Raw genomic sequence first — 21704 nt, forward strand, 5'->3', positions numbered from 1 at the left:
GCAGAGGTGGACCAGGCAGTGTTCCAGGTCACATTGCCTCTGCCCCCAAATGTGGTGTTTTTAAGTGCTTAAGCAGAAGCACACAGAAAGCCTTGGTGCGATGGCAATTGCGGGCAAACCCCCCTTGTTAAACAGCAAACCGACAAGGCTGCTAGTTCCCAGGCTGAAGTGTGACAATAGCTGATACAGCACTCTGAGAAAAGAAGCACCCATTGTTCTCACCCCCGTATGAGATTCTAATGTGGCTTTATCTGAGAACCGAATGTAGCAATGTTGCAAGTACAATAAAAACGCAGGAGGAGGCTAGTAGAATCGGCTTCTCTCTCTCTCTGCACTCTCAACCCTCAATATGTCTGCTGTCTCTTGATTTTCTGTCTAACCATTCATTGCTTTTGCTCTCGCACCTATATCCAGCAACCTGACCCCTGGGCTTTGGTTGCTCTCCCAAAGGTCACTGCAACACCCAAAGACTGGTATTCAGTGGCATACAGGCTCTGAATATGGAGGTTCCATCTTGTTATTGTGACGAAGAGCCATGGATAGCCCTCTCTTCCTTCAAGAAGTTGCCAACTCATCTTTTAAAGCAATCTAACTTCATGGCCATATGGCACCACCGCCTGCCGTATTTCCACGCGCAATCTCACTGTAGGGCAGGCACTTGGCTAGGTGTAATGAAGCTTGCTCTAGTCTAGACATGTAACAAAACAGCTAATACAAGGCAAAAGACTGGGCTTTACTGGGATCAGCTTACATTTTGTGACAGTATTTATAATATTGAAATAGGATAAAAGCCAGGGAAGGACTCAATGTCTGGATAAAACTAACCAGTCAATAACACCAACCCGACTATGCAAAAATATAATGATAATAATAATAGTAATAATAATAATAATAATGTCAGTTGGCAACCTTCAGTCTCGGAAGGCTATGGTATTGCGCTCTGGATGGTGGTTCTGGCACAGCGTCTAGTGTGGCTGAAAAGGCCAATTCGGGAGTGTAATAATAATAATAATAATAATAATGCCTGACTTGCACAATAGATGGGGATAAACCCATCTTGAAACCAACAGTGAAACATCAATGGCCATCATGGCCATTGGCTATCTGGATCTCAAATCTTAGGCTGTACAGGGTGCAATCCTAAGCCACTTTCCAGCACCAAAATAAGGGCAATGCAGCTTCAGGGTAAGGTAACAAACATCCCCTTACTGTGAGGAGGCATCAGTGACTGCCACCCAACTGCACGATGCCCCACACGTCCCATTGGCACAGCTATGCCAATGCTGGAAAGTTGGTTAGGATTTGGGCTGCAGAGTCATTGGCCATTGGCCAGCTCAGAGTTCTACCTTGACACTTCACTTGTTGGTTTCAAGACGGGATTATCCCAGTCTATTGTGCAAGTCAGGCATTAATAAGGAAGGCATTGTTAGAATTATTTCATTATTAAGAAAGGTGACCAATACTGTGTTTCCCATTGAGCAAGTCATGGCACACTGACAGAGATACAAGCAGCCATGTATGGGATTCATCACTTGGCCACAGCTCAGAGCGAGGCTGAGAAGGAAACTGGTTGCTAACAAATGGAACTTATGTATCAATTCTTTGCAGAGTGGATGAACTCCTTGACTTTCCGTCTCTGACTCTGTGATCTTGTGCTTCTTAATGCATCACTTGATCATCTCCAGAGTTGCTCAAACCCCAAGACCCTCAGATCATCCTTTTACCCCCTCCAATACCCAAGGTTCAAGTCAAGAAAAGGTGTAGTTACCCCCACGTTACATTAGGTAAGGAAGACCTGAAAATGTTTCTACTTTGGGTGGGAGGGGAGCTGAAGAAGCCACTGACTTGTAAACCCAGTTGAATATCATCTCTGCAAAATGGTGGCTACTTCTCTGTGGCTGAATTCCATATACCCTCTGGTAAACTTGGTTGTATATAAACGTATAGCCCACCTTTCCATCACCAGGTTGGAAGTGCTCATGGTGATTTATGAACTCAAACCATAAACCACAACAAAACTGAAAGCAAGCCACCGACTGCCCACAACTCAGAAGCAGTAATCTAAAAAGAATGGCCAGCACTAAACACAGAAGGTGATCTAACACAGCACAACCTTGAACAAGTGCTGGAAAAATCTAGAGGTGGTACTGGAACACTGACAAGGTGGGGGAGGGGGAAACAGATCCTCCCAGTGTTTCACAGTCTGAAAAGGACCTCTTGTGCTCTCACCAATCATACATCTTTGACGTATGCACAAGAGCGTGTCCAGTGGCAATCTCAAAGAACAGGCAGATTCATATGGGGGAGAAAGTTCCTTTGCTATCATGATTCTAAGCCATTTAAGGCTTTAAAGGAAATCACCAGCATCTGGAATTGCAACCAAAAGCAGAACAGTAGTTGGCACAAGTGATCTGCTCGTACATCATGCTTCCTAAACGTGGCACCAGTCAGAATTCTTGTAGTGGCATTTTGCACCGAGGGCCAGTCCTATCCGGCACTGGTCCATCTGTGCCAACTGGGCATGTGCTGCATTCCACCATAGGGATGGGGCACTCACTTCCTCAAGGAAAACATTTTTTCCCCTACGTTGGGGCTTCATTGGTGCTGGAAAGTTGGGTAGGATTTTCCAAAATGGTTATCAAAGGCAGTCCCACATACAGCATGTTATAGCAATGCAATTTACATGTACTGACTCAGGCCCCTGAAGCCATGAGCAGGTCTATTCCAAAGAGAACTGTTTTCAAAGTCCCCAGGCCAACACCACACTTTCTTGCAACCAAGGTGAGAGGCCAAGCAAGATCATCCAAGAGGATGTGCGGAAACCACCAATGATCAGGGAGCCTCCAAGTGTTCATGGGAGAACTGGGAGAACTTCTGAGCCAAGTGGGGCCAGAATGCTGGTGGGGGAATCACACCAACCAACCTTCCCTGCCCATTCCCCACTGGAGCTCCCTCCAAGCATTATTTGACTGCAGAGAGAGAGGGAGGAAGAGTAGGGAGGCCAGTCACAGAAAGTAGCAGCACAGCTGAAATGTCTCTTTTGCCTTTCAGATTAATTCATTAATTTGGGGTTGCAGGTTCATCAAGGCTGGTTTTTAAAGCACTTTTTTGGTATGCATTGGTGCCACCTTCTGGTCAAGTCATGTTATTACTTATGGGTTCAACCCTCCCCTTTTTTTCAGCACAAGCCCTATGGGACATCTACAGAGCAATGGTTTCCACATCACATGCCAAAGCTTGAAGTTTAAGCCTCTAGATCTGCTTCATTTAAACTTTTTTTTTTCCACTCCTAAATTCACTCAGTTTGGAGGGAGCCTTAAATGAAGATCTTTTGGAGAATCAAGTGGTTTCTCCACTCCCACCTATGGAGCATTTTCTTTGGAAGGTTCAAGGGGAATTGCAACAATGCAGAAAAGGAATTTTATTCCTTGGGCAACAGCAGCATATGATTGAGGGAGTAGCTAAGCTGAACTTTTCCAAACGGAAGAGGAACAAAACTTACTATGGAACTTCCACTGTGAGGAGCTTCTAGGGTGGTTAGGAGTGTGAGTCATCAGCTGGTGACCTGCATTCTGGAACTGCCACTGCGACAGGCACGTCAAACACTGAGAAGTACAGGGTTGCATTATCTCATAAGAGGGTGTGTGTTGAGAAGTAATCTGCAACGTATTTGAAGTTTTGGAAATTATGACTTGCCCGGTCACATCTGGTGAGATGTCTTAAAACAGTGCAATCCAGATGTTTAAGAGCTACTTTGGGTCAACGGTTTTCAAACTGCTTGGTGCTTGGGTCAAGACTGCTCTGAGGAACCTTTGCACAGTGACTGCAGAACTCAGCATTGTGTGCAAAGGATTTGAGGAAGTGCTTGAAGGTACATACTGTTCAGAAAGAGCCTGGTCTTTTGAGCCTCTGTTGTTCCCCATTAGCGGAAAGCACAGCCTCTCACTCTTTCCTGCTGTAGCACCTCATGGGAAAAGGCAGCCTTTCAGCAGTCTGGCTGGATCAGGTCAAACACCAGTCCAGCATCCTGTTTCCAACAGTGGCTCATCTAGCTGCTGCTGCATATTCTACAGCACTCCTTTGCCTTCACTGCTCCTTTACAACTGGTACTCAGGCATACTACCACTGAAGCTGGACGTAGTACATACTTGGGTGGTACACACTTACTCCATGAATTTAATCCCCTTTCCAAGCCATCCTGCAGTAGTGAATTCTCCATCCAAAATCTCCCACCTTAGTTTCATTGGATGACCCCTGAAGAACTTCTTTCTCCATACTGTACTATACATTAACAAAGTCTCGGTCATGCCCCTCCATCTTTTCCCCAAGCTAAGAAGTCCCAAATGTTAAGTCCTTTCCTTGCAAGGAAGATGCTGCAGCCCTCTGATTATTCTAGTAGCTCTTTTGTACCTTTTTTTGGTTATCCACTACAACCAAGGTTGCTTTCCTAGTCAGTGGCAGCTCAAACCACATCAACTAACATGTGGAAGGCAGAACGTTTTTGCCCCCCATGTGCATCATTTGACATTGAACCACATTTATCACTGTGTTGCCCAATCACCCCATTTGAAGACATCCTTTTGGAATTCTTCTTGATCTTTCATTTTTACCACTTGAATACTCATCTAGCATCATCTGCAAGCGTCACCTGGCCACTATACTGCTTGTACCCAGTTCATTTATATGAGATGCAAATAACCCATAAAAAATTTGGATTTTTCTTTATTTCTTAACTCTCTTCCTTGTGAAAATTGTCCATTTATTCCTACTCTGCTTCCTGTTCTTTAACCAGTTACTAGTCCATAAATTATTCTAATGGTCAAGGTTACAAGAACACCTTCAAGCAAATAATTTTGTATTCTTGGATTTTCAAAAAGCTTTTGACAATGCTATTACTACTCCAGTCACCTGCCTAATAGTCAAAAGAACCCTAGAAAGGTTTGAAGCTGTATGATAAATGGCTATTGTGACAGAAATAGCTAAGTTTGGCTAAGGGCACAATCCTAACCCCTTATTTCAGTGCTTTCCAGCATTGACATAAGGGCAATGCAGCTCTGAGGTAAGGGAACAAACATTCCCTTACTTTGAGGAGGCCTCCGTGAGTGACAGCCAACTGCAGGATGCAGCACACATCCTATTGGCACCCCTATGCCAGTGTTGGAAAGCACTTACATAAGGAGTTAGGATTGTGCCCTAAGTCTAGTGAGAACAATTGTGGGCCTCTGCCTGAAGCCATCTTCTGTAAGGTTTGGCAGGTAAGACTGTCGATTGGTTTGTGGCTCAGTTAGGTATGAGTCATCTATTTTTTGAAAGCTTTTTGCTCTTAGCTTGTTTCAGTTTGTGGTCCTGGGCAGTGGCTACTTCATCTCAGTGTGGGCAGCATTGGCTAAAGGATTAAGATCAGGACATGTAAGCTGTATTTTTGTGAGGGATGGTGTTAAACAACTAGGAGTTATCTTTAAGTTGTGTGCTTATGCTCCATAGTTCTATGACCTGAAAGTGCTTGTCTTTGTACCTTATTTGAATGTTAAAATAAATTTTACACATTTATACTTATGTTTCCATTGGATCTGGTTGTATCTGAATCCTGTTTTTAGTTTGGCTACTACTTATTACAGACACCCAGTTTAAGCTGGCTGATTGTTCCAAAGGCAGTAAGCCAGAGCTGAGCCCAGGGTGGGACATGAGTCGTGTTTGGTGCTGTTGATTGACTGAGTAAAGGTTGTTCTCATGTGAATTCCAACACATACAATTTCTGATGTTTTAAGTAATCAGTGCACCTAAGTGTGAAATTTTGGAAAAGTGGAAAGAGGTCTGCCCCAGAGTGGGCAGGGCTAACGGGTTCTCAACCCAGCTAACTGCAGGGGGACTTTCACAGCTAGTCCCCGCCACCCACATCTTGAGACACTTCTAATGCCCCAGCTCTTCGGCAAACTCAGCACTTTTAAGAGCTACTGGGGCAGCCTGCAGTAGTCTTTGTTTTGAGACACCTTTATTTTCCCAGCTCTGTGTATTTGTGGATTCAGGCTCCTTTTCCCTACCTGTAACAGATTGGCATATGATTCGTAAGTGAGCAGCCAAACCTCTCTACCTAGAAGGAGCAGAATGGAGTCAGGGCAAGCTGCAACTGCAGTAAACTTGATGTTAAACTTAAATCATTTAAGTTCAAGCACAGGGATGCTCTATGTGTTTTTGTCCAGTCCAGAAAACACACCCACTTATTGGTGGTGCATTAGTGTAGGGACTAAAGATTCCTAGGACAATAGGGACTGTAAGTTTAGCCAGACCAGCTGAGGAATTTCTTTTGCTCTTCTACTCCAAGCTTGTTTGCAAGCTTCATGGGTTTAGCAATGTGCTCCATCTGCTGAGCATTACTGATTATTGCATTCATTTGATAAAGCTCTTGCTTGTGTCTACTCAGCCAAAGTCAGGCATTTTCCATCAGACCGCCTGTACTTTTTATCTACACTTCTTGTGTTTAACTCCTTCTCTTTTGGACTTAGACAAGTTACATTTGATTTGTGCTTGCTTAGTCCGTGATCGTGATTACAAGCAATTCAGTGGATTGTCATATATCCTCAGTCTCGCAGATGCTATGGTGAGTTTGAGTTTTATTAACTCCTGGAGTTTACACCTCTTGGGAAAGGTTCCCACATGGCCTCCACACCTGGTTCGCTGTAGTCTGGAATGAAGACAGTGGACAAACCACCTGTTTCCTCCCTCAGATGCTGACCCAAGAAAGGGAAAGTGGAGAGCAGGAAAGGATGCAGACAGACTAACCAGCAGGAACCACTGGTTAGGGAGCTTTCTCAATACCACCCTGGTCAAGAAACTGTGTTTTTTTAATATGCTTAATTTTATCTTTAACTATGCTTGCCACCAGCTTACCTAGAACAGATGCTGACCAGTCTATAATTTCCTAGAGGCCCCATCAATTCCCTTAAATAATCTCATAACAGACAAGTTACATAACTGTTAGCAGAACAGCTATTTAAGTTCCCCAAGAATACTTGGATGCCATTCGCCATTCAGATCTGGTCACTTGTTGCTATTTATAACAAGTTTTAAACTAGTCTGAATATAGAATATTATAGAATAGACTATAAACTAGTCACTGCTGACTAGTTCTTCAGCCTCTTTATGAAAAGGTTAGTTACTATACCTGCTCTCCCTAGCATGTTTCTCCACCTCAACACACGCCCAGTGGATGAAAATTATGCATCAGTAGCAAACTGCTTTGCTAGCAAACCGCTGGCCAGCACAGCAAGTTGCACAGTCTGTCACCTTTGTTTAATGTGCTTTAAGTTCTTCTCAACTGTACCAACATACAGCAAGCACTTTAGCATTCAATGCACTGTTAAGTGTGCAGGAGCAATGTTTAATATTTCTAAAGGAAATATCAGTCTGAAGTTCTTCCTACAGGCAAGATTTTATTCACCATGTAGTTGTGCACAAACCTAAGCCAACACGTATAGGCTGCAAACAGATCTTCATTACTGAAGACTACAGCCACAAGACTTCTTTACACGGAACCTTTAATCCTCAGCAAGATCTGTACATTCAACTCACACAAACGTTAAGACTCTGGAAAAAGGGAACCAGAGTACTCAAGTGGTCAGTGACCAAAAAAACAGCCTGGTATACAGAACAGTTAAGAGTTTATGCTTCAAATGTTGCCAGGAAGCTTGTGACTATTTCCTTCAATTTGGCTTCTGTCTGCTCGGAGATCTTCCCGTCAGTCCTGTTGAAGTAAAACCAAAAGTGAAAATTTAACTGAGGAAACTGCAGAGCAGCTACTGCTCCACTTCATAACCATGACATGGAGGTGTTTACGAAGCAGTAGTGACAAGGGCTGACGTTAAGGCCACAGTGTGAACTAAGAGGCACTTTAGGTTTATCAAAACTCTACATTGTCAGTCAAATAGGGTCTTTTGTGCCTTGCCATACAGAACCTGGCATCAAGAGTCATCATTACTACACAATAATTTAAACAGCTCTGCCTAGAACTGCTATAAATGACTTTCAGTCACCAAGATCACAGACACCCCAATATTAATGACTGAACACCGATTCCTGGTCAAGCAAGTCTTTGGTTTTCTAACCAGTATGAAGTCATTTGTACCTGATTGTTGAGAGGAGGGCCTGATGTTGACTCAGAACATGAGCAAGGAAAGCACTCTCAAATTTGGTGATCTTGCTGGGTTCTAGCTTGTCCAGGTGACCTCTTACACCAGCATAGATAACAGCAACTTGTTCCTCAATTGCCATGGGAACTGGAGGAAAAGAGCACAAATTTGGTCAACCATTTAGGAACAAACCATCTGCAGCAGTGGGAAAGAAGGGGACGCTTACGTCTAGGAGCATGGGCTTGCACCAAGCCGAGGCTCCTCTATCCCTCCCCTTCTCAATTTCTTGTGGAACTCAAAATTGAGGCAAGGAGGGGTGCACAACTGTCATCCAACCTTTCACTTACTGCAGAGGAGCAAGCTATGATTTGAGCCATATACTTCTCAAAGTACTACAGCAACAAGAAACATGTCCAAGGCTCCCATAAAGTCTCATGAGAACACAACTGACACACACTCTTTATACACTGTACAGAGAACTTCCATTTACTGTTCAAGTAAGAGTTACAGTAGTGAAAGCTTTCAAACTGAATGCAAGTTGCTTTTTTTAATGCCTCCACATCTAGTTTGCCAAGACACACAGTTAACTTTGAATCACCAGAAATAATGGCTTTGGTCAGGGGTGTCAAACATAAGGCCCAGGGGCCGGATGTGGCCCTTGGAAGCTTTTTATCCAGCCCTCAGGCTCTCAGCAGCTGAGCAGTGCTGAGACATTACTGCTGTAAGGGCAGCCCACATGAAAATTGGCTCTCCCATATAATGGGAATAATGACATCACTTCTGGCCCTCAACAGGCATCATGAATGCTGTTCGGCCCTTGGTATGAAACGAGTTTGACACCCCTGGCTTAGGTTCTCTCTCTCACACGCACCCCAGTACTAAGAGTAACAGCTCAAGAAGAGGGAGGGAGGGAGAGATGGTACAGGCCTTGTGGGAAGGGTCAGGAGCAACAAAGAGCTTCTGGTTACCTCCCTTCTATGCCCTCTCTAATCGGAGCTTTAGCAGACAACTAATTTGCTTTCATGCTTCCTGTTCAACACCCACTAAATACCCAAGAATCATATGGACTTTAATTTGTATGACCATATTCAGCAGTCAGCCATTACACAGTGAAAGAAACAGAACTGCATTCTGCACAGAACCAGAGCTAAGCATAAGGGTTTTTACCGTATTGTCCTTGTTTGAGGAGCTCTGTTAGACGCACACCACGATTGAGGAGCTGTTGAGTGGCAGCATCCAGATCTGATCCAAACTGGGCAAAAGCAGCTACTTCACGGTACTGAGCCAATTCCAGCTTCATGGTCCCAGCCACCTGCAAAAGGGTGTTAGACTTATTGGCTTCTAGGCAAATTTTTCCAAGCAGCAAACATTCCATTTTTAGTGTCTGCTGCCAGCTTCTGGACTACCAGAATCCCAGTTCTACATTACACGTGTAGTCACAGCAGTTAACACTACAGATCAGTGGTCTTCAACATTTTTAGTGCTGTGACTCCAATAAATATAGTATGTGACTGTAGGTTCCCAGTCAATCTGCCTTTCCATACCATATTCTCCCATACCTGCCCCATCACTGCCTACTCCCCACCCCCGTAATGTCCTCCCAGCACTTTTCACTGTAACCAAGTATTCTTATTGGAGAGAGCAGAAAAGGTTAGCCTGGCACTAGAGAAAGCTGTTCCTAGTGCTAAAATGTTCCTATTGCTAAGAACATTAGCAGGATTGGAACACAAATCTCCTGGTACCTGAAAGGGTGCACCAGATGTCTTCCCATTTACCTACTGGTGCCTCTAGTAAGTGGTCTTCAACCTCTTTCATTCATGTAAGTTGCTGCAATCTCTCAACTGAGGCTTCACAAACCCAGTGGGGTCCCTACCCCATGCATAGTTTTGTCCCAGATGGGTGCCTTTACGGAAGTTTCAAATCAATTTTGAGCAAAGATTGGAGAGATACAAGACCCAGCTCAACACAGAAAATCGTTCATGTAACGTCTGCCACACTGTGTTCTGTTCAATACAACATTTTGGCATACTTCAATCAACAAGACAGACAAGAAAAATTGTACAGGAATAGCACTAATTCAGAAGGTTTTGTGGAATCACAAGAGTGCTGCTGATAAGACCAAACGTCTCAAAACCAGTATCCTCTTTCCCAGTTACGAAAAGCTTCTAAGAAGCGCACAGGCAGAAGATTAAGATACAAATACATCAGTCACTGTTGCCCATTAACTTGTACTCAGAGGCAGACCAAAGCTGAAGCTGAAGATGGCTACATGCTACTAATAGACTCATCTATGAATCTGTTTAATTCTCTTTTCAGTCTATCTAGGTTAGTAACCGTCAGCATTCCATAGAGTAGTTATGAGCTGGGTGAAGCACTCTTGTACAATCAAATCTTGGGGGCTGTATGCCTACGCCCAAAATTTAACTCCTTCTCTTCGACCCTTGCAAACAGTGTTGCCCAAAATATTGACCTCACACTTACCAGAGAACGTAATACAAACCAGTTTCGGTTTAAACTATTTAGATGCTAAAAAGCATCAATATAACAGATTTAAGTTGATCCTATGCTCTACAGAGCCGTGAGACTGTGGTCCAGATGGCAAAATGATCTCAAATGTGGCATCGAAGTGGCGAAGCCTTATTTTGCACTGCAGCCTCTGTTCTTCATGCCCAATCTTTGCAGGGAGTCATGCCAGGCAGTCACTTCCCCCTGGAAATCTGGACGCAGAGACTTCCGAGGCAGTGTGCTGCGGAAGCAGCTGACTGGCATGACTCTCTGCAAAGATCAGGTACGAAGAACAGAGGCTGCAGCACGGAATGGTCAGGCTTCGCTACTGCCATGCCTGAGACAGTGTTGCAAGCGTACTGTGGATCGTGGTTTGAAGACTGTTGCTTTACACAGCAACACATGAATGAGTTACTTTAGCTGTCTCAGCAGGTGAGCCAGAACCCAGAAGTCAGTTGCAGCAGTGCTGCGACCACCATTTTGTTCTGTGTCCAAAAGCCAGGGCTGGAGTTCATAGAGCCTCTGTACCCAAATGCCATGGTTGGGGCTCACAGAGATGGCAAATCCTGCTGGAGAGACTGGATTTAGAGACATTTCTTGGGTGAAGACTTCAGGGAGGCCTTTCTCCCCCCTTTCCATTCTTCTTTTCTGTGGTTCCTTTAGTGAGCCCAACCTTCTACAGGCCCTTTCAGCCCCCCACCCATCCAGTTACTCTCCTACTTGTCTCATCATTCCCTCCCTCCAGCTTTTCAAAACTGGGTGTTTGCTGTTGCCACACCACTCTCTGCACCATTGTCTTGAAAGGAAACAAAACACATCACAGTAGCAGTGCACTCCATTTGACGGGCAGTGAGTAGGAAGAAATCATGACAATTAACCTCACCCACTCCTCTTTTGTGCTTGCGTAGGTGGGTCTCTGTTATTGACCAACTGATGATCACCATGACCGGTTCACCATATGACCATCATTTTACACTTACCTGCTTCATGGCTCTTGTCTGAGCAGCAGAACCAACACGAGACACAGACAGACCGACATTGATGGCTGGGCGAATGCCTTTATAGAACAACTCTGTTTCCAAGAAGATCTAAAGGACACAGACGGGTATCCAGAGTGATTGCAAAACTGACAGTTAAATGAAGATAGCCGTCTCTTAAAAAAAATCTTATATTTTTACATACAAATTGTCAAAGTAGCCCAACTTTACTGTTGGTATGTAGGATACATTTCTCTTTTTAAAAAATAACCTGGTTTAAACTTAAGTCTGAACTTAATCAACTGAGATGAGTTGCATTATGACACTCTTCTGAATTCAAAATAGACTGCTTTTATTAAACTTACGTTCCCAACCTGGGGGTTGTGACTCCACCCCTAGGGCAACTGAAACCACTGCATTCCCCCTTAAGGGGAATGGCAACAGTGGTGATAGCAGAATGGCAGTGATGGCACTGTGGGGATTGTGCTGCTGCTGTGAAAAGGGGACTTTTAGGCATACTGGGGGGTAGCGCCAGCCTTCTGGAAAGTGTGAGGACCCTCTGGACTCCTCTGCTCCTCAGAATGGCTTCCTGAGGCATTCACAACCCACTTCTGGTTTTTTGTCAAGAAACTTAATGTAAAATTCATTTATGCATTTGTAAATGTTCTAGTCTGTTCCAAATAAAGGTGGACTGAGCTCTTTCAACCAAATAAAGGTGGAAAGGTAAATTGAGGTCTTAAGGTTCAAAGGAGTGATCTTGCTTAATATTTCACATGTATACATGCATGCAAGATTCTATCCATCGAAAATTTCACAATACAAAAAGGTACGCAGGCTAGTGGCCAAAGATTTTTATGTAGCCTAAAGGCAGAATTAAGGCTCAAGCTAGTTGCAAGCCAATGTTTTCTGTTACTGCAACCAGTCAGAATGCATGCTCGCTCAATCAAAATATGAATTCCAAAACCATTTAAATTGGTTACCCAATTTTACTATTCTTGCCTTGGCAATTTAAACAGGGACATGAAAATCTACCCTGTCAGTATCCTACACATCTGTTTAATAGCAAGTTACTACTAAAACAAAATTGGGCCCAAAAAGGACAAAGTCATTCCAAGTAATTCCTTTAGTATATACAATTCTTAGGTAACTGCCTTTGAATCCTACCTGGCCATCAGTGATAGAAATGACATTAGTTGGAATGTAGGCTGACACGTCACCAGCTTGAGTCTCAATGACAGGAAGGGCAGTCAGAGAGCCACCACCAAAAGCATCATTCATTTTGGCTGCTCTTTCCAAAAGACGGGAGTGTAGGTAGAACACATCACCAGGGTAGGCCTCTCGACCAGGGGGACGACGCAGCAGTAGAGACATCTGGCGATAGGCAACAGCCTGTTGATGCAAAAGAGCTGAGCTGTTACATCTGCCTCCCCAAGTCCAAAAATGTCTTTAGGTTTCAAACTTAAAATCAAGTTGTCAACAAATTCAAACCTGCTTGGATAAATCATCATAGATAATCAGAGCGTGTTTTCCATTGTCTCTGAAATATTCTCCCATGGAGCAGCCAGAATAAGGAGCCAGATATTGAAGAGGAGCAGCATCTGAGGCTGTGGCGGAGACCACAATAGTATACTTCATGGCATCTGGAAAAGAGATAAGGCAATTAATATTTGTTTGGCTGCTTAAGTCAGCTCTTCCTTATCCAGTGCAGCAAGCAAGCAGCCTGGTTAATTGCAATTCAGTTTGATTTGTCCCACTATTCCCTGCTGATCTACTTTCTTATCAAACTAGATGCTTTTCTATAAACAGGAACAGCCCACAGAAAGTAAGCATTTCACTCATGTTTGATTGAAGTATCTTACTATTAAAATCGCAAATCCCCACTCTGGCCAAAAGTGAACTCAGTCATTCTATACAGAAATACTTCAAGTTCATTCAACCAACACGGTTCTCTTAAGAAACCTCTTTGCATCCCTGCTATTAGCAGAGGTGCTTCCATATCAAGCACTTGCATGAAGGAGAATCTAAGCATGTTAATACCTGCATCAGTAAGTCTCTTCACCAGCTGAGCAACTGTAGATCTCTTCTGACCAATTGCAACATAAATACAGTACAGTTTCTTCTTCTCATCAGTCCCATCATTAAAGCGCTTTTGGTTGATGATAGTATCAATAGCAATTGAAGTTTTGCTGCAGAAGAAACAGAAGTAAACAGAACTATGTTGTGCTACCAGCAGTCAACACTGGATTTGAACCATGTTCTGGTGAACCCTGGATTCACAGAGAAGATACTAGTAATTGAAAGTGAAGAGCTGGTCTACACCTGCCATTCATGTAGAGGAAAGGTGCATCCTAACAGACCCAGCCAGTTTTCTGCATGAGGAAAGTATGCCACAGAACATGCCCCAACATCTTCTATGGAGTCTGTGGACAACGCATTGTGATTCTCAGCAGTCAGCACACAAGAATTCCCCGGCAGCAGCAGATTTATTCCTTTCTCTGAATTTCCAGAATACTCTTGCACTAACAGAAAACATATAGCAAGCAAGCTGAGTAGTCCTTACCCAGTCTGCCTGTCTCCTATGATCAGCTCACGTTGTCCACGGCCAATTGGTACCAAACTGTCTACAGCCTTAATGCCAGTCTGCATGGGCTCACGCACAGAGATTCTAGGAATGATCCCAGGGGCCTTGAGACCAACCCTCCTACGTGTCTTGGACGTGATGGGACCCTTTAAAGCAAGAAAATATTGTCATCTCTTCATAGCAACTCATAACAAACAATCCACATTGTTATGTAACATTCAGCATCAACTACTATTGCCTCACCTACCTTTCCGTCAATGGCATTACCCAAGGCGTCAACAACACGACCCAGGAGCTCATCTCCAACTGGAACATCCACAATAGCACCTGTTCTTTTCACAATGTCTCCCTCCTTAATCAATCTGTCATTCCCAAATACGACAACACCAACATTGTCAGGTTCCAAGTTCAGGGACATTCCCTAGGAGAAAATAACCAGGAATAGAGGGTAGTTCAGAAGACATCTAGTCAAGTCATCTGTTTTTGCTGTTTATTCCGAATTGTTTATAAAATGTTATTGACAATGGTTTTATTTTTTTCTATTGTGTATATAACCTCGCACTCCCAAGATGAAAGATAATTTAAAGATTTTTGAAATACAGGTCAACCCCCAGTGGATACCAAATCAGACCCACCTCCAGGTTTCTTGCTCTTTCACTGTTACACCAGAATGCATAGGTATAAATGCTATACCGCATTCAGCCACTAGATGGGAAATAATGGAATGAAATTACAGGTGTGTCACTTAGCAACAGGGATGTGTTCCCACACTCCCATCAAGCAATGCCCAACACTAAACAAAGCCTCTGAAGCATTTGCACTACTTCTGCGAGGCTCAGAATGGCCTTTTTGGTCAAAAAGATGCAACTTCTGGTTACCTCGGGGAAACCAGAAGTGACATTTTTTCATCTTATAAGTCATTCGAAGGCCTAGGGAAGCCCTCCAAGGGATTTCAGTTTCTCCGGCCCTCTGGGCTTCCAAATGCCTTATAAGAGGAAAAATGTCACTTCTGGTTGCATCTTTTCAGTTGAAAAGATCATTCTGAGCCTCAGACACATGCTGCCTCTGCAGGGCTCAGAAAAGCTCCCAGAGGCAAGGGCAGCACAGCTCCCCTTGACTTCAGAGGCTTGGGTGGGGTGAACAGTGACCGGTGACAGACTGTCACTTATGCAGCCCATTGCTAGTCGGAACATTGCAAAGCAGTGTATAAATATTTAATAGTGTGAGGGTAGCAGATTGGATTTGGTGTTTTTCCTTGATACAAGGCATTTAAAGGTGGACTCCCTGTATCAGTAGATGTAAAATCAGTGGATACCAAGGTTCCACCTGCGCTTAAGTGTTAGCAAGGCAATTCACACAAAGCAAAGGCTTTCAGCTACAAGTCCCAAGAACTGTGCTTTCCAGGTACATACTTCAAATATAATAACTTGACTTATAAATACTCTACTTTCTACTATTGTACTCAAGGCAGACAATTCAGAGCAACATAACCAAAGCTACACATATATACATAGCAAACTGGTCAACTGTACTTCAAGAAACCTAACTCACAGGCCAATCTGAACAGGCCACTGCCAGAACTATCATTCTGACGGGGAATGCACTTTATGGCCATCACAAATGGCCTGCTGGCAGCACAGTACTGGAGGATGGAGTGTTGAACCAGATAGGCCAATGGAATGGAGGTGGGAGAGGGTGGCACCCAGCAAGGGCAACTTGCACCAGATGTGATCCCCTCTGACAGCAGTCAGCACACCCCCTCCTCTTCGAATACTTGCACCAACTAAGGAGCAGGCACAGGTCCAAAGAGACCCCTTGCCAATTGAGGGCCTTATGGCTCTCCCAAGACTCCTGATTCCCCCCCCCCCTTTGCAGAATGCAGTGCTAACCTTTACAGAGCTTCTGCATTGTCAGAGAAACAGATAAGACTGAATAGCCATTTAAAGCAACACATACAAGATTGATCCAAGGAAAAGCACACTACTTACTGGAAGGTGGGCAATGATGAGGACTGGTATAGCTTTTTAGACTGAGTTACCTAGTCTATGCACACAACTATGAAGGCCTTTTCTCAAGCCCACCTGCCATACCTATGATGGCAGGCAACACAAAGAAAGGTCTCCTGAGTAGTTTCCAGGGGTCTCCTGAGTAGTCTCAAGCCAGAAGAGACAGGCCCAAGGTAACCTTTAAAGCCCTAAATGGCCTGGAATTAGGCCAAAACCAGCACCTTGGACTGAACCTGGAAACAAATTTTATCAATTTCACTGGTTGCTAAAGACTACCAAATTGATAACCATTCAGAATTATTGCTTATTAGGGACAACAGCCCTACTATGACACACAATGATTTCTCACACCAGGAAAGAGGTTGAACAGAAGAAGCAACCTTCACTGGATCGTTACCTTCCCGTCAAGTCAATCTTATCTAAATTTCCTACATAATTTCAATCCTAAATCTCACTGACATGCCATGACCCCCTTCTAGCTTTTCTACATACCTAATTTATCAGCTAGGAAGGCACTTTGCAATCTAAGAGTCACAAGTCAGCTTTATATAAAAATAAGGACAAAACTAATGAAAAAATCACCTTCAAACCAGAAGAAAACTCCACCATTTCTTCTGCTTGAACATTCCTCAGACCATAGACACGAGCAATACCATCACCAATTGAGAGCACACGGCCAGTTTCTTCTAGCTCAGCAGAGGTGTCAGCACCCAGAATACGTTCCTCAAGAATAGAGGATACTTCAGCAGTGCCTGTCAAAATTTCAAGTAGGATCAAAAAATTTACTTGCAGTTTGTATTATAAAGCAAAGTTATTGACAGCACACCACCACGCATATTGTAACCCTAGGCCACACAATATTTATCTGTCGTTTATCTCATCCTCATCTACCAAATCTTACTAGAATCCTACCCACCACCTTGAAAAGCAGTATTTCTAGTCTTCAGGACAGTACAGGAGCACAAGCGCTCGTATGTTGTGGCTGACCACACTCTACAAGCTGCCCACTTCCAATTCCAGGTACTAGTCTGTAGCATCCAAGATAGCATTTCTATGAGAATTTATGGTTTTATGTTCCTGATCTGCTTTCCAACATAACCCCAAAAGAGCTTTACAAATTACTTAAACTGAGGCAAGCTGAAAAAGGTTTCTCTTGATTCTGCAAGCTCGTAAATTAGCCCAGTGTTTCTCAAACTGTGGGTCAGGACCCACAAGGTGGGCCGCGAGCCAATTTCAGGTGGGTCGCCATTCATTTCAATATTTTATTTTTAATATATTAGACTTGATGCTACCATGGTATGTGACTGCATTTGGGAACCTGTACGGACTTGTACTTTTAACAAGCTATTATGTATACTCTTTTAACAATGATAGCCAGTGGGACTTACTCCTGGGTAAGTGCGGGTAGGATTGCAGCCTAGGATTGTTAAAAATTTTCCTGCTTGATGATGTCACTTGCAGTCATGGCATCACTTCCGGCAGGTCCTGACAGATTCTCATTCTAAAAAAGTGGGTCCCAGTGTTGAATGTGTGAAAACCTCTGCTCTAGCCAAATAAACTAAATGCTAAGCACAATTTCAATTGTGCAACATAGCAATTTTAAGGAACTGGCTTTTAAAATACTAAACAGGGCTACTTAATCTTTCCAACCCAGGAACTGTGGCACACAAATATTTTGAAGGAAAAATCACCAAGTAGTGACAACATTATAGAGAAAGCCTGCTTTGTTTCGGCCCTGAATGCTATAAAAGCAGCCCTAAGTAAATGTTACAGCTGCTTAAACCAGAATTGTTGAAGCAGTGGTAAACAAGTGCTGACAATTAACATCTGAACATTAATCAGATGTTAATCTGGTCCTTAGTATTTGTGCAAAGCAACTCTTCACAGCAATAATGAAAGTTCACCATTATTTTATTAGCAAAGATGAGGTTGCTTGTATTTGAACTCACCAGTTTTCTGTAGCGTAGTTTTAGACGCATGGAAGTTCCTTGTTGCAACAAATGATGCACCCAAAGCATTTCTGGATACCTAGTGCAAAGAAATACTTTAGTTTTACATTGAGCATTCCCTTTAAAACAGAGTCACATTCACTGGGCACAAGTTTCCAAAGTACAGTGGGCCTTCTTTATCTGTGGGGGTTTGATTTTACTGGGCGTCTTGGTAACATCTGGCCAATGATCTTGTCCAGTTCACTGAACCCTTTCCCATTAAGGCAAAGGTTCCCAAAAGGCGCATCATGACACCTTAGGGTGCCACAGCACACGCATAGGGGAGCTGCAGGATGTCCCTAGTGGTCCCTGCTACTTGTTCCTCTGAGCACCACCATGGGATCTAATGAAATCTTGAAAGATCCAATATGGTGGAGTCCAGATCCTGCAAGATTTGAGTGCCAGCGCCGCCATCTTGGATCTCACTAGATTTTGCAAGATCCAAGATGGTGGTGCCCAGCTAAGCTAGGAAGGAGAGGCTGCAGAGACACTGTGACCTAGATTAGTTTGGGAACCACAGCATTAAGCCATTTCTGCCCAATGTTGCATATATGCAACAGGGATGAAATGCGTACACCTGTGCATTGAGCAAAAATGGGTTACGGTCTTGCCCTCTAATATATATCATGTTTACTGGACAAATCTCACAAGCAAGTGGTCAAAATGACACCAAATGCACTTTATAAGATCATGACAAATCCAGGGACAGAGGTCTGCAACTACTGCAAGAAGTGTCCAAACCACAGCAGCATGTCAATTGTAAATGCTAAATAAAACTCTTGTGAGGGGTTGCATCAGATAATGTAAGAGTTTTACCAGAACCAAGAAAACATTTTACTAGAGTGCATGAGACAATGCTGATAAGTAAGTTTTCCTGTAAGAGGTCCATGGCACTGTGCAGACCCTTGCTGTGTGGCCTTTCGACTGCATTGTGACAACATCTCTGGACACTCAGCAATGACATCTTGCGCTATGCAGAATTTCTAACTATGCAGCTATAAAGCTTAATGGGAACAATGCTGATAAACAAAGTCTTCTGGGGCATTCCCACACCAACTAATAAGCTGACAAGGCAGGTCGACTTTAAGGAAAGGTCCACTACTTGCACTCAGTTGAAAACCACACTACACTAGGTCCCCAGCTTACGTAATGTTGATTTTACATCAGTCTGCCACAGGCCTCTAATCAAAATGCAGCTCCTTTCTCCATGGGGGGGGCTCTTTAAATGGAAGAAATGCAGAATGTGCTGGAATACTCCAAACTCGCTCTGCATTTCCTCCACAGAGTAAAAGGCAGGTAGGACGCCAGCCGCATCCACATTGGACTGGAGGGGGGGAAAGCAGCAGGTACTGCTCCCCTCCACATGCCACCAATGCTTGCAGTAGCCTTATGCTATTTGCATAAGCTGGGCTCTTGCCATAGTAGCAGTAGCAATCTAATCCCTTGTCATTTCACTCTCCTCTGGTCTGCTGCTGTGTGAACTGGAACAGGGTTTCAACTTACATAATGCTGTCTGGAACAGAACCCTTCGGTTAGTTTGGGAGTGCTTATATTAGACTTTAAGTGGGATTTTTACAGAGGAACAGCAGTTCAAGCCTGCATAGCAGCCCTCTCCCCAAACAAGCAACTAAAAGGCAAAAATACCACCATTTTAAAAGTAGTTCATAAAGGTTGAGAAGTTAAGCTTCCTAGAAGAACAAGCAGCTCAAGGTTACAAACACCAACCAAGGATACTATGCTAATACAACCATAAGCTCCCTCCAAAGCTACATTAATTTCCCCATCACATAAAAGCAAGTGAGCTATGCTTAAGACATGCAGAAACCCATTAAGTGGAGCCAATGGGGGGATGGGGAGAAAAAACTCACAGAACAGCAATGCATTTATCAGGGTCAATTACTAAAGGTCATTGAAAGGGTGAGCAAGTGTTCAAGCGCATGTAGCCTAAAGAGCAAGCCTACAAAAACTGAAACTGTGCTCACTCTGTGACTGTTTAGATGGCCATAACAGAACCAATGAAGAATCAACCTTCGCTGATTCTCGTCTCCTCTGTCCCCCTCTATGCCATTTTACCAACAGCTTCAGCAAACTCCCTATAAGTGTTTCTCAAACTGAGTCAGGACCCACTTGGTGAATCATTTCTGGTGGGTCCTGCATAGCTTCCAAAGAAATCCAAGGTGATGGAAAAGATCGGATAACTACTTGCCTCAAATCCTTAGGCTATTCAAAAATCACATTCCTGCTGACTGTCCTGCAAAGAGCTGAGCTCCTGCAATTTGCAAGCTTGTGCAAATACAGGGAAATAAATTGTCTTTTCTGGTGTTTCTCCCCCCTCCTGTCAATGACAACCAGTGGGGTGAAGGTTGGGTAATGTAACAGACCATGACGCTACAGCTGCCTCATTATGAAAAACAGATCAAGGTTTTTGCAAATAAACAGCACTTGTAAATAAACAGAAATATTTCTTTCCAGATTAGCCTTTTAAAAATCTCATAAAGCAAGATGAGTCATGACAGAGCATCATTTTAAAAGGTGGGTTGTGAAGCTAAGAAGTTTTGAGAGCGAGAGGACAGGTCTGCAAGGAACTTCTGCCTGCCACCAGCTGCATGCAAAGAGGACGCAGCCCTGCTGGGCTCTTTAGCCTTCGCCCCTGCATGTGGAAAGCCTCACCTGTCCAAGCCTGTTTGGGAAGACCTGGAGCAGCTGCAGGAGGTGCAGAGCACAAAGTCTTGCGGGGTCCCGCTGTGCCTGCGAGGCGCTCAGGGCGCAACCCCACCCAGCTTCCCAGCACTGGCCTGGCAGTGCTGCCCCAGGGAAGGCGACAAGGTGCCCTGACCTTGGGGAGGCCCCTGGCCTGCCTCTCCCCGCAGGATGCAGCGCGTGCCACGTGTGTCAGTGCTGGAAACTGGTTAGGACTGCAAGTGCTGCAGGGAGCATCGCTCTGGGCAGTGGGAGCGGCGCAGAAGCAGCTCCTTCGGCGGCCACCGGCGGGGAGGGCTCCGGAGGGGGCCCTCCCGCAAGACTGATGCTCCGCGCCCCGGCCAGGAACGCTCCGAGGGAAGGGGCGCTTGCACGCCGCGAGGCCCGGGCTTCGCCCCCTCTGGTTACGCCACTGCGGAGGACGGAGCCCCGCCTGCGGCTGCAGCTGCCCAGGGACGGGGAGGAAGAGCCCTCCAGGAGGCCGTCCCGGAGCGAAGGCCGCAGCGAGCGGGCAAGGAGGAGGCGCCCACGTCAATGTCACCCCCAGCCGGACCAAGATGGCGGCGCCGCGGCGGCTCTTACCAAGCCGGCCTGCCGAGGCAGGGCGCGAGCGAGGGCAGCGGCCACACGCACGGACAACATCGCAGCGAGAGCCTCGGAAGGGAGCGGAGCGGGAGTCACTGGTGCCTGTCGCTGGCTGTCTCTGCCGCTGCAGCCGCCTCGCGCAGGCACCGCAGACAAAATGGCCGCCGCGCTGCCCCGCCCCTCCGCCGGAAGTGGAGCTAAGTCCCGTCCCCTTCCCGCGGCCTTGAGGAGAACAA

General features: G+C 44.7%; 1 protein-coding gene across 1 annotated transcript; it reads right to left on the reverse strand.

The window, feature by feature from the left end:
* Positions 1-7410: 7410 nt before the first annotated feature.
* Positions 7411-21639, reverse strand: ATP5F1A (ATP synthase F1 subunit alpha). Its single transcript, XM_066613484.1, has 12 exons — positions 21466-21639; positions 18145-18223; positions 16778-16947; positions 14437-14610; positions 14169-14335; positions 13646-13794; positions 13097-13248; positions 12773-12997; positions 11612-11719; positions 9294-9438; positions 8123-8273; positions 7411-7741 (listed from the first exon to the last, which is right to left on the reverse strand). Exons 1-12 carry the CDS (start codon positions 21523-21525, stop codon positions 7660-7662), a joined length of 1662 nt encoding a protein of 553 aa, XP_066469581.1. The 5' UTR covers positions 21526-21639; the 3' UTR covers positions 7411-7659.
* Positions 21640-21704: the final 65 nt, after the last annotated feature.

The sequence above is a fragment of the Tiliqua scincoides genome, chromosome 2, assembly GCF_035046505.1.
Source record: "Tiliqua scincoides isolate rTilSci1 chromosome 2, rTilSci1.hap2, whole genome shotgun sequence".
NCBI lineage: Eukaryota > Metazoa > Chordata > Lepidosauria > Squamata > Scincidae > Tiliqua > Tiliqua scincoides.

Coding starts and splice junctions, on each gene's coding strand:
- ATP5F1A (XM_066613484.1), bottom strand. CDS start 21,525: ATGTTGTCCGTGCGTGTGGCCGCTGCCCTCGCTCGCGCCCTGCCTCGG. Junction 14,611..16,777: donor AGTTTTCTTCTGGTTTGAAG/GTGATTTTTTCA, acceptor ATTTTCTCCTAG/GGAATGTCCCTGAACTTGGA. Junction 7,742..8,122: donor GCCCTCCTCTCAACAATCAG/GTACAAATGACT, acceptor TTACTTCAACAG/GACTGACGGGAAGATCTCCG.